The sequence below is a fragment of the Zonotrichia leucophrys genome, chromosome 1A (genome assembly GCF_028769735.1).
Source record: "Zonotrichia leucophrys gambelii isolate GWCS_2022_RI chromosome 1A, RI_Zleu_2.0, whole genome shotgun sequence".
In the NCBI taxonomy this organism is placed as follows: domain Eukaryota; kingdom Metazoa; phylum Chordata; class Aves; order Passeriformes; family Passerellidae; genus Zonotrichia; species Zonotrichia leucophrys.
This window is the reverse complement of record NC_088170.1, coordinates 39,482,648-39,496,350: the sequence shown is the minus strand read 5'-3', so window position 1 is coordinate 39,496,350 and position 13,703 is coordinate 39,482,648. Positions and strand designations below refer to the sequence as shown.

At 58.3% G+C, this 13,703-nt stretch overlaps 1 protein-coding gene across 2 annotated transcripts; it reads left to right on the top strand.

Annotated features, from left to right (window-relative positions):
- The first annotated feature begins 5,578 nt into the window (after window positions 1-5,578).
- CDC42EP1 (CDC42 effector protein 1) lies at window positions 5,579-13,640 on the top strand. Of its 2 annotated transcripts, none has more exons than XM_064702445.1 (3): window positions 5,579-5,840; window positions 9,310-10,194; window positions 11,197-13,640. In XM_064702445.1, exons 2-3 carry the CDS (start codon window positions 9,750-9,752, stop codon window positions 11,994-11,996), a joined length of 1,245 nt encoding a protein of 414 aa, XP_064558515.1. In that variant the 5' UTR covers window positions 5,579-5,840; window positions 9,310-9,749; the 3' UTR covers window positions 11,997-13,640. The 2 variants fall into 2 exon arrangements, with proteins under 2 accessions (XP_064558515.1, XP_064558516.1); XM_064702446.1 differs by lacking the exon at window positions 5,579-5,840 and adding an exon at window positions 7,150-7,224.
- The last annotated feature ends 63 nt before the right edge of the window (window positions 13,641-13,703 follow it).

The following is a 13,703-nucleotide window of genomic DNA, read 5'->3' as shown; positions in this document are numbered from 1 at the left end:
ATCACCCCCCACCATGCACACATATCCATGCCCCTTGGCAATCTCCCAGACAGCAGGGAGCACAGAGCATGGAGGGAGCTTCCACCAATACTGGCAGTGCCTCGGGGAGCAGAGTGACAGCCGGGACAGAGTACAGCTCCCAGACAAATACCTTCCCAGCCCCACCTGGGGACATTCCCATTGGGGGGTGCACGCTCCAGCCTCACTCAAGGTTTCAGAGGCTCAAGAGAGGCTGACAGTGCATTCCCCAGTGCTGGTTGGAAACGTGTTCCCACCGCTCTTCAGGTTGGCAGCATTACCTCGCTGACCTCTTCTATAAAGTGCACCCACTGTGACTCAGCCCCTCATCCCCTCTGCAGCCAGGCACAGGAGCCTGGGGCAGAGAGGTGGGCTGGGGAAGGTCCCCCTGCACCCCGCAGTGGAGCCCATCATCTCCTGGGGGCTGAAGTGCTGCAGCAGTGGCGCTAGGAGGCTGTGCCTTCTGGCCACCATCCCATGTCCCCTATCGCTCCTCCGCAGGCGCAGACTCCCAGAGAATGAGCCATTGTTCCCCAGCCCTGCAGCCTCTTCCTGTCCCTCTAGGGCTGTGAGACAAACAAAAGCAGAGCCAGACGCCATGGGGAGGAGGCTGGGTCTGCTCCCCTCCTCCAGATCCCGCAGCAACCCCACAGGCAGGCAGGCAGACGGATGCCCGCCTTGGGGGAATGGGCAGGGACACCCCTATTTTTAGCTGCTCCTGCATCCCCACCCCCTTCCTTCCGTGGGCCAAAAATACATGGGCTGGATGGACAGGCAAAGCCATTAGGATAAAAGAGTTGTCCAGGCCTTGTGTCCAACCACTCCCCTGGCTTTCACCTCTTCCCTTTGACCAGAATGGGTTCCCCAAGCACGGTCTCCCACTCCCAACAAGGATGACTTATGTCTTAATCCTTGTTCCTTATATCCCCACATCCTCTCTCTGTACACTGTACTCTTCCTCACCCCACATGCCACTCCCTCTCTGCTCTATGGATGCATCTCCCATTCCTTCTTCTGTGGCAGTCCCCTCTCCCATGCCACGCCAGCCCTGGGGACCCACTCCCTTCCCTTGAAATCCCCCAGATCCTCCTTTCCCCAAAACACCTTTAGGCACCTCCTCATGCAATTCATTTCCAAAAGGCCCTTTCTTCATAAAGGCCCAGAGTTTCCCACTCACCCCCTTCCCCTCCTGCCCCTCTGTATCCCTCCTACCCTCACCATCTCCTTCTTTTCTCTCCCCACCCCAACAACCTCCATCCCAGCTCCCTCCAGCCTGCATGGGCTTTAAACTCCTGTAGATGTGCTCCCCCCTCCTTGTCCTGCCAAGGGAACATATTTGAGAGAGGGCAAAGAGATTCACAGATCCCCCTGCACACAGAGAGCTGCTTTTCCAAGCGCCAAATTTGTATCTGAGCCCTCCCCCCAGTCCCTCCTGCTCTGACTTTTACAAGGTCTGTGAAAAAGAACTGGAGAATCAAGGGTGGGGTTGTTCTGGGGAGATGTAGTCTACATACATGAATATATATCTTTATATTTACATCTCCTTTCCTAGTACGTGGAATCACAGAAGTGTTTCCAGGCCACAGGCAGCCGTTCCTGGATTACTTCTGGTTTATGCAACATCCTCCCTCCCCCTCCCAGCTATGTCCCAAACTCCCCCTCCCTCCCCTCTGTGCCCATGTAAAACTTGGAGGGAAAGCCTAGATCAGGGTCTGTCCTGGGATCTGTCCCTCCATCCTCACACCCACACCCATCCTCACACCACCCCACAACCCCCACAGCAGCCCTACAGCACCCCACATCCCTGGCCAGCAGACAGGAATAGCATACCAGGAGGAAGCCGGGGAGTGTGGGGGGAGGAGGAAAGATGAAAATATTTGGGATAGGAGGAGATGGGCAGAGGGAGGGAGGCAGCCCGCCAGCAAGCCTGGGAACTCATCCGTGCCTCCTCCTGGGCTTTGGCAAACCCCGAGGCTTTGAGTTCCCAGCCCTGCTCCCAGGGGAAGAGCACACACTCCCCCCTTTGCAAATCACACAAGCAAGACGTGGTCAGTCCCATTCCTTGGCCTCCCACTGCTCCAGGGCAGGGGAGGAGCTGGTGGGGAGAGTCACAAGTGGGTGTTTACAGGGTTATCCACCCCACTTAGAGCATGAGTGGGTCTAAGCCAGTGCTGCTGCCTGCCTGGTGGTGCTCACCACAACCTCCCTGCTCGCCTTCCCCAGTGCAGCACAAGGATTCTAGGAACCAGAGCGTTCCAGCCCCTTTCCCTGGTTATCTCACAGGCAACAGGCACAGCGTGGGGAACTCACAGCAAAAATGGGCTGAGCCTGGCCAAGTACATCTGGGGTTCAGCCAGAGTAGAAATCACCCAGTGGAGAAACGGCAGGGCATGAGGGACCCAGTGCCTACAAAGCCAGAGCTGGCATCCGACCAGGGATGCCCTTGGCAAGACGCTGGGTGCTTGCACCTATCCCTTGCCCCAGGCTGTCACCTCCTGCCACCACTCTGGCTTGCTCACCCTGAAACCGGCTTTGCCTTCAGCTCATCCCCAGGGCAGTGAGACATGGGCTGGAGGCAGCACCAAGGGTCATGGGCTGAGAGCAGGGAGAAGGGACCTGACAGCCCCAGGGTGAGGGGGAGCTGGATGAGGCCATGCCAGGTGGGGCAAGGGAGCTCTCTGCACAGCCATCCCCATCGTGGCAGGGTTCTGTCCCCCCCTGCTGCTGGCAGTAATCCCCATACCCATGTGGTATGTGCCCTCATGGCCCCAAGAGAAGAATGGAAACATCTGGAAGTCACCTGCAAACGAGCAGCACTTTCAGTTAATGAGGAAATATGAGCCAGAGACCCTGGGCAGCCACAGGATATCTGCTTCTTGTGCACTGAGCAATGCACCCCCTTCCCACCGAGCCCCCTGCCTGCCCTCCCTCTTCAGGAAGTTTCCAGCACTGTTGTGCTCTTGGAGGTCCATCCCTGGAAATTTCCCAGGAAAGGAGGGCAGGTGGGAAGGCAGCAAGCTGAAATGGCAGGGAATATAAACCCATGGGTGAGCACCCTATCACAAGCTGGGATGCCCTCCTTCCCTTGGCTTCTCCCAGGCACTGGGGAGAGGGAGTAGAGGGATTTTTCTTTACTAGAGGGGAGTCCTGTATCAGTCTCCTTCAGGCATTGAGCCTGTGAGTGGAAGGCACTGCAAAGTGAGATAGGATGAGGGAGTGAGCACCAGGAAGTGTGGGGCAGAGTCTTCAGCCCCCCCACATCCGTCCACTCCTCTCTGCTCCCCATCACATTCAGTCATCCATAAGACCTCAACCCTGTGTTGGAGGGATGAATGCTGGGAAGATGAGGGGATGCAATTGGCACAGCCCTGTCTTTGATGTTGTGGTAGTCAAAGCAAATTCTCATCTGGGAAAGCTGCTGGGCCACTTGTCTGCTCCATGATAAGCCCAGTAGCCAGTCTCTGTGTAATGGTGAGACTGGTACAGCTGCCTGGGGGCTTGGGGTTACAGATGGGATGAAAGGTTGGGGTGACTGAAGGTAAATGAGGTAGCTGGGCTGGGAGGGGTCCAGCTCCTGCCCAGGGCACCCATGGGTGGTACAGTGACTCTGCAGCACTGTCCAGCCTCACAGCCACCTCTCCTTTATCAGCTGAGGTGGATAAATAGGCTGAGAAGCAGGATTGTATGGACTGACTTTCCAGGCTGTTGTATATGAAAGAAGGGGGTGTAACCGAGCAGCCAGAGGCCAGGATGAGTGCTGACACCCAGAGCTGGCACATCCCCTGACCCTTGAGGTCACCAAAACACTTCAGTGCAAGACCTAGGAGTACAAAAGTCAGAGCTTGGCTGGCATGGCTGCAACATCACAGGTTTGGGGAAGGATGCTGAGGAGAAGGCATTTCCAGATGCTTTCCTGGAAATGAAGGCCATCCTGGCCCAGAGCACAGAGATGCTGGGAGTAGCACTGAGAAGGAGGCAGTGGAGAGCTGGCCACCCTGCAAGAAGCGGAACGTGGCCCCTGTCCCATCTGGAAAAGATTTGTTCTGCATTCCCCAGTGGAGGTGGCTGCCGTGGCCCAGGCTCTGCTTCCTGATGCAGCCTCTGCTGCAGGGCTCAGGGATGGGGGTGAGGGAGAGCCCCTCAGGCAGGGTGGGGGGAAATGCCCTGGCAGGCCATGCAGAGGCAGGAGACCCAAAGAAAGGGTCTTTTCCTGCCTCTCCCACCACCCCAATTAGCTTCCACTGAGCAGGACCTAGGGGAAGGAATGCATACCATACCCCTGGCAAGCTGGGAGGATGCCTGTCATGATTTCTCCTCCTTCCCTCACTGATGGCAGAGCTCATCTCCTATCAGAGCTAAGCTTCCATCTTTCTCCAAGGCACAAACCCACTTAAAGTACCACCAACATGCACATATAGTCTTAATTCCTAATGGAGAAAACTTCCACGGAAGGTAGACACTCCAACTTCCATTTCGCAGAAGAGAAGCCAGAGAACAGTGCCAAACCCCACCACTGCTGCTTACAAAGCTCTGAGCAACAGGGTGCTCCTGCCTGGGCACCCCAGCACAAGCCACCCGAGCCCAGTAACCGGCCAGGCTCCATTTTGACATCTCCTTTGCAGACATCTTGTCATCCCTTCAGCCAAGCCCTACTTAACCCCAACAAGTCTTGTCTCGCCTTCACCTGCAGAGACACCTCCCTTCTCCTCAGCAGGGCCCTGAATAGGTGCTTGTGCGTGGCCAAGTGGTCCCCAGCAGGGCCACCAAGCCAAGCCTGAAGGCCATGAGGGTCACCACTGGCACAGATGATGCTGCACCCACCAGCAGGTTGCCCCTATTGGCACTGATAAGGTCTTCTGCCCTATTAGTGCCGATAGGGACTGATCAACGGATAACACACGATGCCAGAGGGATTTGGTGTCCCATGTGTGGGCAGAAGCTCTCCCTAGTGCCACCAAAGAGCACCTCCTTGCATTTATCCACAGCCACCCCCTCAGCCTGGTCTGACACACTCTCGCTGGTATGAGCTTGTCCTGATGCACTAACGCTTGTCCTGACCCTGTAACAAACACCAGGCTGGCCCAGGTGGCCTGTGGGGAGGCTGTCATCGTGCTAATGCCCACCCCAGTGCTACCCACAGCTCCTGGTACCACCACCCAGGCGCAGCCCCCAGTCCTGACTGGAAGTGCTACACCCCTAGGAACTTCTATGCAATATGGGATCAGGGGACCCTGTGTGATACCCGAGGTGTCTCTCTCACACACACAAACACACACACACATACACACACACTCACACAGAGGGTTCAAGCCCCTCTCCTTTGCCCTGCAAACCCGGTTAGACAGCAGTCTGGCCTCCCCCCTTCCCCCAAAGCCACTGTAGCCGGCACCCGGGAGCGGGAGGCGGCCAATGCCGGCAGACGGGAAATGGCACCGGGAAAGCGGAGAGGAGGGGGGGAGCGGCAGAGAAGTTCCTGAAGTTTTCTGTCCTGGATAGTTGGAATAAATCTCATTTTCTCTGGTCTCCCTGCCGAGGCGAGGATTGGCTCGGCAGTGCTGCAGCCCGCCCTCCTCCTTCCCACGTCCCCTCCCCGCCAGCTTCGCTCCCTCTCTCCCGTGGCATCAGGGCGTCAGCCTGGGAGAGCCAGCCTTGGGGGACAGCCGTGGGAAACGGAGGGGACAATGCCTCCCCTTTCCCCCCCACTGCATCCCGGAGCACAGCACCGGTAATCCTTGGAACAAGTTACAGGGGCCTGCCGAGAGTGTCTCGCAACTTTTCGTCTGGAGGACCGGGAAAAAAATAATAACCCTAGTTCGAAAGAGGTAAATCCTGGAAGTTTTTGGTTCGTGAGTTTGTAGAACTGGGGGCAGGGGCGTGTTGGGACCAGAAGGAAAAGGGGGGAGAGGGTGTTTGGACTGGGGAGAAGCGGGAGGGGTGGCAAGGCAATAGAGACGGGAAGGATGGTAAAAATAAAGGGAGCAGAAAGCAGGAATGCAACAGGAAACTGAGAGTGAGGAGAGGGACACGGGACAGGGGGAGAGGCGGGAAGGAAAGGGAGTGAGAAGAGGGTCCCACGGATGGGGGAAGGCAGGAGGACGCTTGTTTCCCAGACCTTGCTCCGATACCCCTCAAAGCCCCACAGGCTCTCGGCACCTCAATTTTAGGGGTATGAAGGAAGAAAGGGAGCACTTTTTCACAAGTGGGCAGGGAAGGGATGGCTGGAAACTGCTCATCTCCATAGCTCCAGCCTCCCTCTGTGTCCCAGAACGTCTGCTTGGAAAAATATCCTTGTTATAGAGAGATATGACTATGTGTATATATAGCAGCCAGCAGCACAGGAGTCAGATTTAGGCGTCTGCCTACTGCCCGGCACGGCTCCAGGGAAGCTGAGAGAGGCCCAGCCCAGCCAGCCAAGTCCCTTTCCCCCTTCCCCAAGAGCCTGTCCCTGCTGGCTTTCCTCATCCCAAAGCAGTCTCCCAACAGGGGAACTCTGCCTCCCTTCCTTCGGGGAAAGGGAGGTTTTTCATCATTCAGGAAGGCTGGGAAAGCCTTCCTGGCCACCCACAGCCATTTCCACCCGCTCTTGCTGCTGTTGAGACCACCCCAAATTTCTTTTGCAGTATGTCCCCTTTGAGGGAGGGAAGAGGCTGCTTTCAGCAGCTCTATCCAACTAGACATCTGGATTATTTTCCCCCCCTTTCTGGTTTCCGCTCTTCCCAGCAAGCAGAACAGCGCTGGCCATTCCCAGCTAGTGGAAAACCAGTGGTAACCAGCTGAACTCGGGGGGGAACAGGCTGGGAGGAGGAGGAGGAGTGCTGGCAGTGGGTCTTTGAAGGCAGGGGGCTTCCCAGAGGAGGCAAGAAGGGAGCCAGAGGGAGTATGCCAGGGAAGGGGAGGCCGTGGTGAGCTGTGGGCTTGGCTTGCCAGGAGCTGGCGAACACCAAGGGCTGCCAGATGGAAGCAGTGGCCCCCAGACAGAGAGAGGGCCAGGCAGAGGGTCCCTTTGCCCAGTGGAGGAAAGGACAGCACCCAGGTCACCCTTTGCCCACAGAATCACGAGTTCCCCTGGCCTGGAGGAGTCTGTTCGGGTGAAGGGGAGGGCTCAAAGGGGGCAGGGAGCCACTCCAGGGGCAGAAGGAAAGAAAAGAAAGAGGGAGAATGGAAGGAGGAAAAGCCCAAGAGGCCTGCCAGAAACCTGCCATCCAGGTAGGGCTGGGCACCAGCTGCTTCACTCCCTCCCTCCCTCCCTCCCTCTCTCCCTCCCTCCTCTTCCCAGCACTTGCTGCCAGCCAGCAGGCAAGGAGAGCCAGGGGCCAGGAGTTGCTGGCTTGCTTCCCTGTGGTGACCAAGGGACAAGGAAGGAGAAACACTTTCCTCCACCCCACTCCCTCACTCAATAGTTGTCCAGATAGGGAACAAGGGGATGCTCTCCTCCTACATCCCTCCTTTTCCTTGCCTCCCACCCCATCCCAAGGTGTGATGTCCCACATAGGGGGGTGCAGGGCAGCTGTATTGTGGGGGGATCTGGGGTGGGGGTAAGAGTAGCCCTGGCTGGTGCAGTACATGCTAAAGGGGACAGTCCCCACCTTGGGGTTTCTCAGGTGCTCCAACGAGCAGAGGAAGGGAAAAACTTGAGTGCTGTAGCTCACCTAATCCCCTCTGCCAGAGTCACGTGCTTTCCTTGGTAGGTCCTGGGGACTGCTCAAAAATATGGCTGCATCTCTCTCCCTGTGCTCCCATGACCCCAGTTGTGCTGCAGGCACCAGCCCAGTAGTTTCCTTGTCACTCCAGGAGAGCCCTGACCCAATGACTGTGGGTGGGCTTTTACCACAGAAAGGAAATAGCTCCCCAGTTATGCCCTCACCCCAAATCTGCCGCGTGCCTGGTTTGCTGCAAGGCAGCACTGCGTGGTGTCTGTGGGCAGAAGGAGGACATGAGCTGCGGGACCTGGGGGCCAGCAGGAACCCAACCTGCCACCATGCTGTCCCTGCTGCCACCAGCCACTGCCACCCCAGGAGGCCACTGCCACCCTGGGAGGCAGCCAATGGTGCTGGGCGCTGCTGGGGGAGGTTTGTTTTCCCTTCCCCAGTCATTAACCCCGGGCAGATAAGAGAGGCCCCTGGGTGAGCAAACAAGGCCAGGGCAAAGCAAAAATGCATCTAGCCAGCCAGGAAAGCAATTTCATGTCCAGGATCCCCTTCTCCAGAGCCTTTGCCGTCCTGGCACTGCCTGGCTGCTCCAAGGCGATGCACGGACAAGCAGGAGAGGCAGGGAACGTGGCAGGGAAAGCCATGCAGCACTGGGGGACCCAGCACACGCAGATAAGAGATGTGGCTCCTGCGTCACCGCTTGGCATGCTGTCCTCCACAGCCAGCCCTGCTGCAGGGACTCAGCTCTGTCTTGATGTTCCAACCACACAACTGAGCCCAGGGAAGGATGCGTCCCCAGCTGGCTTCCCAGGCCACCAACACTCTGAGATGTCCCAAATCCTCTCCTTTCCCCAGGCCACCCTCTACCACTTGCTATGCACACCAGCAGGGGATCTGCTGATCTGACAGTCCTCCCCACTGACTGGCAGGTCATCACCCTGCCATGCATCCAGTGCATCCAGCTGCTGCTTCCTGCCTGCCCCTCGTTGCCTCTGGGACCTGCCTGAGTGCAGGAACCCATCCCACCTTCTCCTCCAGCCTCAAGCAATCACCTCCCTTGCCATGCCTCAGTTTCCCCTGTCTGCAGAGCAGATGCCCTCCCCACACTGCCGACTCTCTGCTTCTCCAACATGTCTGCCCAGCTCCCAGGGACCCAGCCAGTGAAGGACAAACAAAGCAATATACAAATACTGCATTTTTGCTTCCCAACACTCCTCCCGAGAAGCTCATGGGCCCCAGGCCTCACCCTCTCCTCAAGGGTTCATCTGAATAGCAAAACGGAGGGAGAGGTTTCTCGCCCCAGGAGCTGGGGCAGCCAAGCAGGGCATTGCTCTGGGAGGAGGTTCTGCCCCGGAGGGAAATCCTCAGCCTGTGTTGTGGCGTGGGTCTGGCAAAGCTGCTTTGCAGATGGGAAACTAAGGCATACTGAGGTAGGTCAGCAAGGTGAGGGAGAGCACATGCTTTTGGAGGAAAGCCTTTTTCTTCCTTCCCAGGAGAAAGGCCAGATAAAGGGGCAGCCAGTAGCAAGCACGCCACTGCCTTATGCACCGCCTTTAACCTCCTCAGGCAGTTCTGTGGATACAGCCAATGGGATTGGGAACATCCTGTCCAAGGCTTTCACTGTTCCTCTTGCCTTGTTTAGGTGGCCAACAAGGGGACCATTGCACTTGCCCTGCCAGGCCACCTGAAGCTCCCTTTGCTGCCTGATGCCCCATCCATGACTGGCTCCCACTCACCCAGCGACAGTGGAAGACAGCAGATTAACCTCTAAGTCTACAACCAGACACAGCCTCCAGTGACCTCTGCAGAACAGGGGGTGACCCAGACACCCCCTGGGGACATCTGCGTGCCACCACTGTCCTCACCACTGGGGACGTACCCTCTGAGGGTGATTTCATGAGCACGACGTAGCGCAGGGAAGGAGGAAACCTGCCGAGAGATAAAGTGCCATGCACCGTCACCCCAAGAGCCTCAGAGCAGAAGCAATGGGGAGGCTGGGGATGTGACAGAGCACCCCAGTGCCAGAAGCCTGGTGAGGGCTGATTTTTGGAGCTTTTTCAAAGGCAGGCTGAAGGGTGCAACATGAGCCTGGGGAAGCTGCCAGTGCTGAGCTGGGTGTCAGGCTCCCATGGCAAGCGGCGGCTGAAGTCGGAACTGACACCGGACATGATCAGCCCGCCGCTGGGCGACTTCCGGCACACCATGCACGTGGGGCGCGGCGGCGACGTCTTTGGGGACACCTCCTTCCTCAGCAACCACGGCGGGGCCGACGCCGCCAAGCCCAACAGCTTCCTGGCGCGGACGCTGCGGCACGTGCGCCGCAGCCCGCTGAAGAGACGGGGCAGCGGGGGCCAGGTGGGCGCCTCGCCCGCGCCCCCCGCCATCTCGCCTATCATCAAGAACGCCGTGTCGCTGCCGCAGCTCAACGAGGCCATGTATGATGGAGACAGCACCAGCAGGGGTTTGACCAGCAAGTTCTCCTTCAAAAGTGCCTCCAACAGCTTCTCCAAAACACACCAGGCCTACGGTGAGTGCAGCGCGAGGCCCAGGCTGGTGCCCTGGTACTGAGCACCCTCTGCAGCCCTTCTCCATTGCTCCATGCCTCAGTTCCCTCCACAATGAGGAACTTGGGGTTTTAAGGAGAAATGGGATATTTGAGACCGCCCGGTCTTGACATTCCCTCCAAGCAGATAATCCTAAACTTCCTCCTGCCCTTGGAAGGTCTCCTTCCAGGGTGTCCCTCAAAGCAGGGCAGGGATGGTTTCTCTGTTTCTGCCCCTCTCCTGTACACCACACAGCTGGCAGCCTGTGTGCAGTACCTGTAAGGGAGCACCCCCCATCTGCCTTTTCACTTGAGCAGCCTTCCTGAGGAAACCAAAAAGGTGCTGGGACAGTGCAGCAATTCCCACTCCAAAGCAGTGAGGTCAAGGGGACCCACAGCATGGCCTTCCCCACCTCCACACAGATGCTCCAACCCTGTCCCTAGCTGTGCCAGCCTCTACATCTCCATGTGCTGCTCCTTAGGGATTCCATCCACCCTTCTCCACCGTGTCCACATCCCTCCCTGCCAGCCAGGGTGCCCTTTGAGGAAGGGTTGTGGGAAGGACGGGACAGGACATCTGTATGGCTCCTCTCCAGCCTCACTGCACTGGGCTGTGCTCAGCTTTTCCCCAGGGAAGGAGGTCTGGAGCAGAAGGTCTCAGGGTGGGGGTTGGATCAGGGGTGCCTTCAGCAGCCGGGGGAGGAGGCCGGGCTCAGAGGAAAAGGCAGGCTGAGGCAATGCTGCCATCTCCTGGTCTCACCTGCCTGGCTCGGCCCCACTGCCAGCTTACCGAGCCCAGAGCCCACCTGGAGACCCTCTGCTGTAACTCTGGGCTTTGGAGATGTCCACAGAGACACTGACCTGTCCTTTAGAGGCCAGTGTCACTGACAGGAGCATGGCCTGAGCCGCTTTGTCAGCAGTATCCCTTTTCCCCTGCAGAACTAAGTCAGGCTTGCTCCCTCACCAGCCATACCTTCTGCCTCACAGGTCTGGAGTCCGGATTTTGTACCATCCCTCGTGTCCCTCGTTTGGAGAAGGCCCAAGAGAGCACCTGTCCCGGGGAGGATGAGCTGGATCGCTCCGACTCCCTGCTGTCCTTCCGCCTTGACCTGGGGCCCTCCCTGATGAGCGAGCTCCTCCAGGTGATGAGCTTCTCTGAAACCAATGGCAACGAGGTGGGGGAGGATGGCCCACACCTCCTGTGTGAAGAGGGGACCAAGGACAGGGTCCCTCCAGCAGTGCCTGCATCCCGTGAAGAGGACAAGGCAGCATCCAGCTTCTGGGACCACTCCAGGCAGAGCAACGTGTCAGGGGCCAGCTCACTGCCGGGCCTGTCGGTCTGTGCCAATGGAGAGGCACGTGCCATCGAAGGCGCTGGAGCGAACTCTGTCTGGGCTTCGGGGTCAGGGGCAGTGTCCACAGGGTCCCCGTGGCAAGGCCACTGGAACGACTGCACCATTGAGGCTGGAGAATTTGACCGAGCAGCCCAGGTCCTGGCCCGCCATTACGGTGGGACCAGCACCCCGCGGAGCCCGGAGAAGGGTGAGGGTCCCCGGCAGGCCCGGACACAGACCCCGTGGGAGAGCCCCAGCAGCAGCCTGTGGGGGTCACGAGTGACAAGGGAGAGCCACTCCCCCGAGGCCAGCTGGAACCAAGGAGAGGAGGAGGAGGAGGAGACCAAGCTCTCCAGCCTGCAGGAAAGCCACAGCGGTGCCCGAGGGGGCCGCAGCAATTCCTTCGAGTATGCCGATGCGGAGGAGGAAGAGGACGATGAAGTCAAGGTGTGAACAGCCATCCCGCCCATCACAGGCCCCAGCAGAGACACTGGTGCCAGCGTCTTTGCCCTCCTCCCTGTGCCCCACCCGCTGGTGCTGGTGTCACCAGCAGGCCCAGTGGGTGACCTCCTTGCCAGGTGGGGGCACTGGGCAGGCTGGGGAGGGCAGGAGGAGAGCCCATCTCCTGGGGGGCTCCCTGGGGCTGGGCCAGTGGGCTCCACAGAGCCAGGCATAGCATCCCTCCTCCAGCCTCACAGCCCTTAGACATCAAAGGAACAGCCCCATATGCCAAAGGAACCCCAAATCCTTCCTACCCCATCCCATTCTCCCCAGCACCCCCTCTCTCAAGCCCCAACCTGGCTCCACCAGCATGTCTGGGGACATACTTCATCCTTCACTGACGTCCCCTGCTCTCCTCTGCAATGGCATGCGTGCCTCCCCAGAGGTACTCACACTGATAGCTCTGGGAAGAAGGGGATGGGGTTTCCCCAGCTCCAGCTGGTGCAAGACCCTTCAGAACAGCACATCTATCAACAGGGGAAGGTCAGCTGGGGTCCCAAAGGACAGGCAAACCCCACAGAGCTAAGCTTTCTCTTTTCCCCTGCCTCCCTCAAAAAGCTGTGTGCTCGGTGTTCAGGAGGTGAGAGCATGCACAGAAATAATCAGGAAAGTTTCCACTTGCCTCCTGCTGCTGGGCATCACTTAGGACAGCTTCCTTCCTGACCTGCACTCCCCTCAGCAATTCAGAGGGGAGAAACTTCTTGTCTGACTGGTGGCAAAGGCAGGTTGTCAGGTCACCAAATTCTGCAGTTCAGGCCCTAAAAATCCCTTCTTTCCCCCTGCCTCAGAACAAGGAGACTCCTCTGCAGCCACTTGGTTTGTGCCACCATCCTTGTGATGGTGGTGGCACAGTTTGTGTCTCCATCCTGTCCCCTGCCCATTCCCCACACACACCCCTCTTTGCAGCGCATCCTCCCCAAGGGTGGCATGGAGCATGGCTGCTGTCCCCTGCCGGGTGGCCCTGGATGACACAGCCACCCTGGAATGAGCTGTCCCCACGCTGGCCCACGTGCAGACTGGCCCTCACAGAAGCGCCTTTGTGCCACGGTGTGGAGCCAACATGCTCGGAGGCTGAGGTCACTGGGGGGACCCTCACAGGACCCCCCTTGTTCTCTGGGACAGCAGGGCATGTGCAGTGGGAGGAGATGCTGGGCCATGGCTGCAGGACTCTGCTCCCATGCATCTCTCCTGCCACCCAGCTGCTTTTGCCAGGAAGCTCTTCAGAGCAGGATAAAGAGCTTCAGGATGCACGTGCAAGTGCCACTTGCAGCCAGGCCACCAAGGTTAAGGACAAGCCCATGTGCCCCAGCCTCCCCAAGGGGCTGCCTCATGCCAGCCACCAGCAGCAAACCAGGGCAGGCACCAGCTTCAGGAAGTCCCCAGGTCTGGCCACTGGCAGCCACCAGGATCAGCCTTATTCTCCCTTGCACCTTCCAGGGTGGGGACCTGGGCTCTCAGGATGAGCTCCCCTCTGCCCTCTGCTTCCCAGACCATAACACAAGACCAAAGATACATATCTGTGGAATTATCCTTTCTGCCTCCCCTCTGTATCCCATGCACTTATTATTGTCCTTATTAAAACAGTTTTGATACTAACCTCTGGTGCGTTCCCTTGGCTGCTGTGACCTTATTGTCTTCCTTGCCATGACTGCTGGAGCC

Bases quoted from the DNA above. Each gene is read 5' to 3' on its own strand.
- CDC42EP1 (XM_064702445.1), top strand. From the start codon at position 9,750: ATGAGCCTGGGGAAGCTGCCAGTGCTGAGCTGGGTGTCAGGCTCCCAT. The intron at 10,195-11,196 runs GTGAGTGCAGCG...TCTGCCTCACAG, and splicing joins CAAAACACACCAGGCCTACG to GTCTGGAGTCCGGATTTTGT.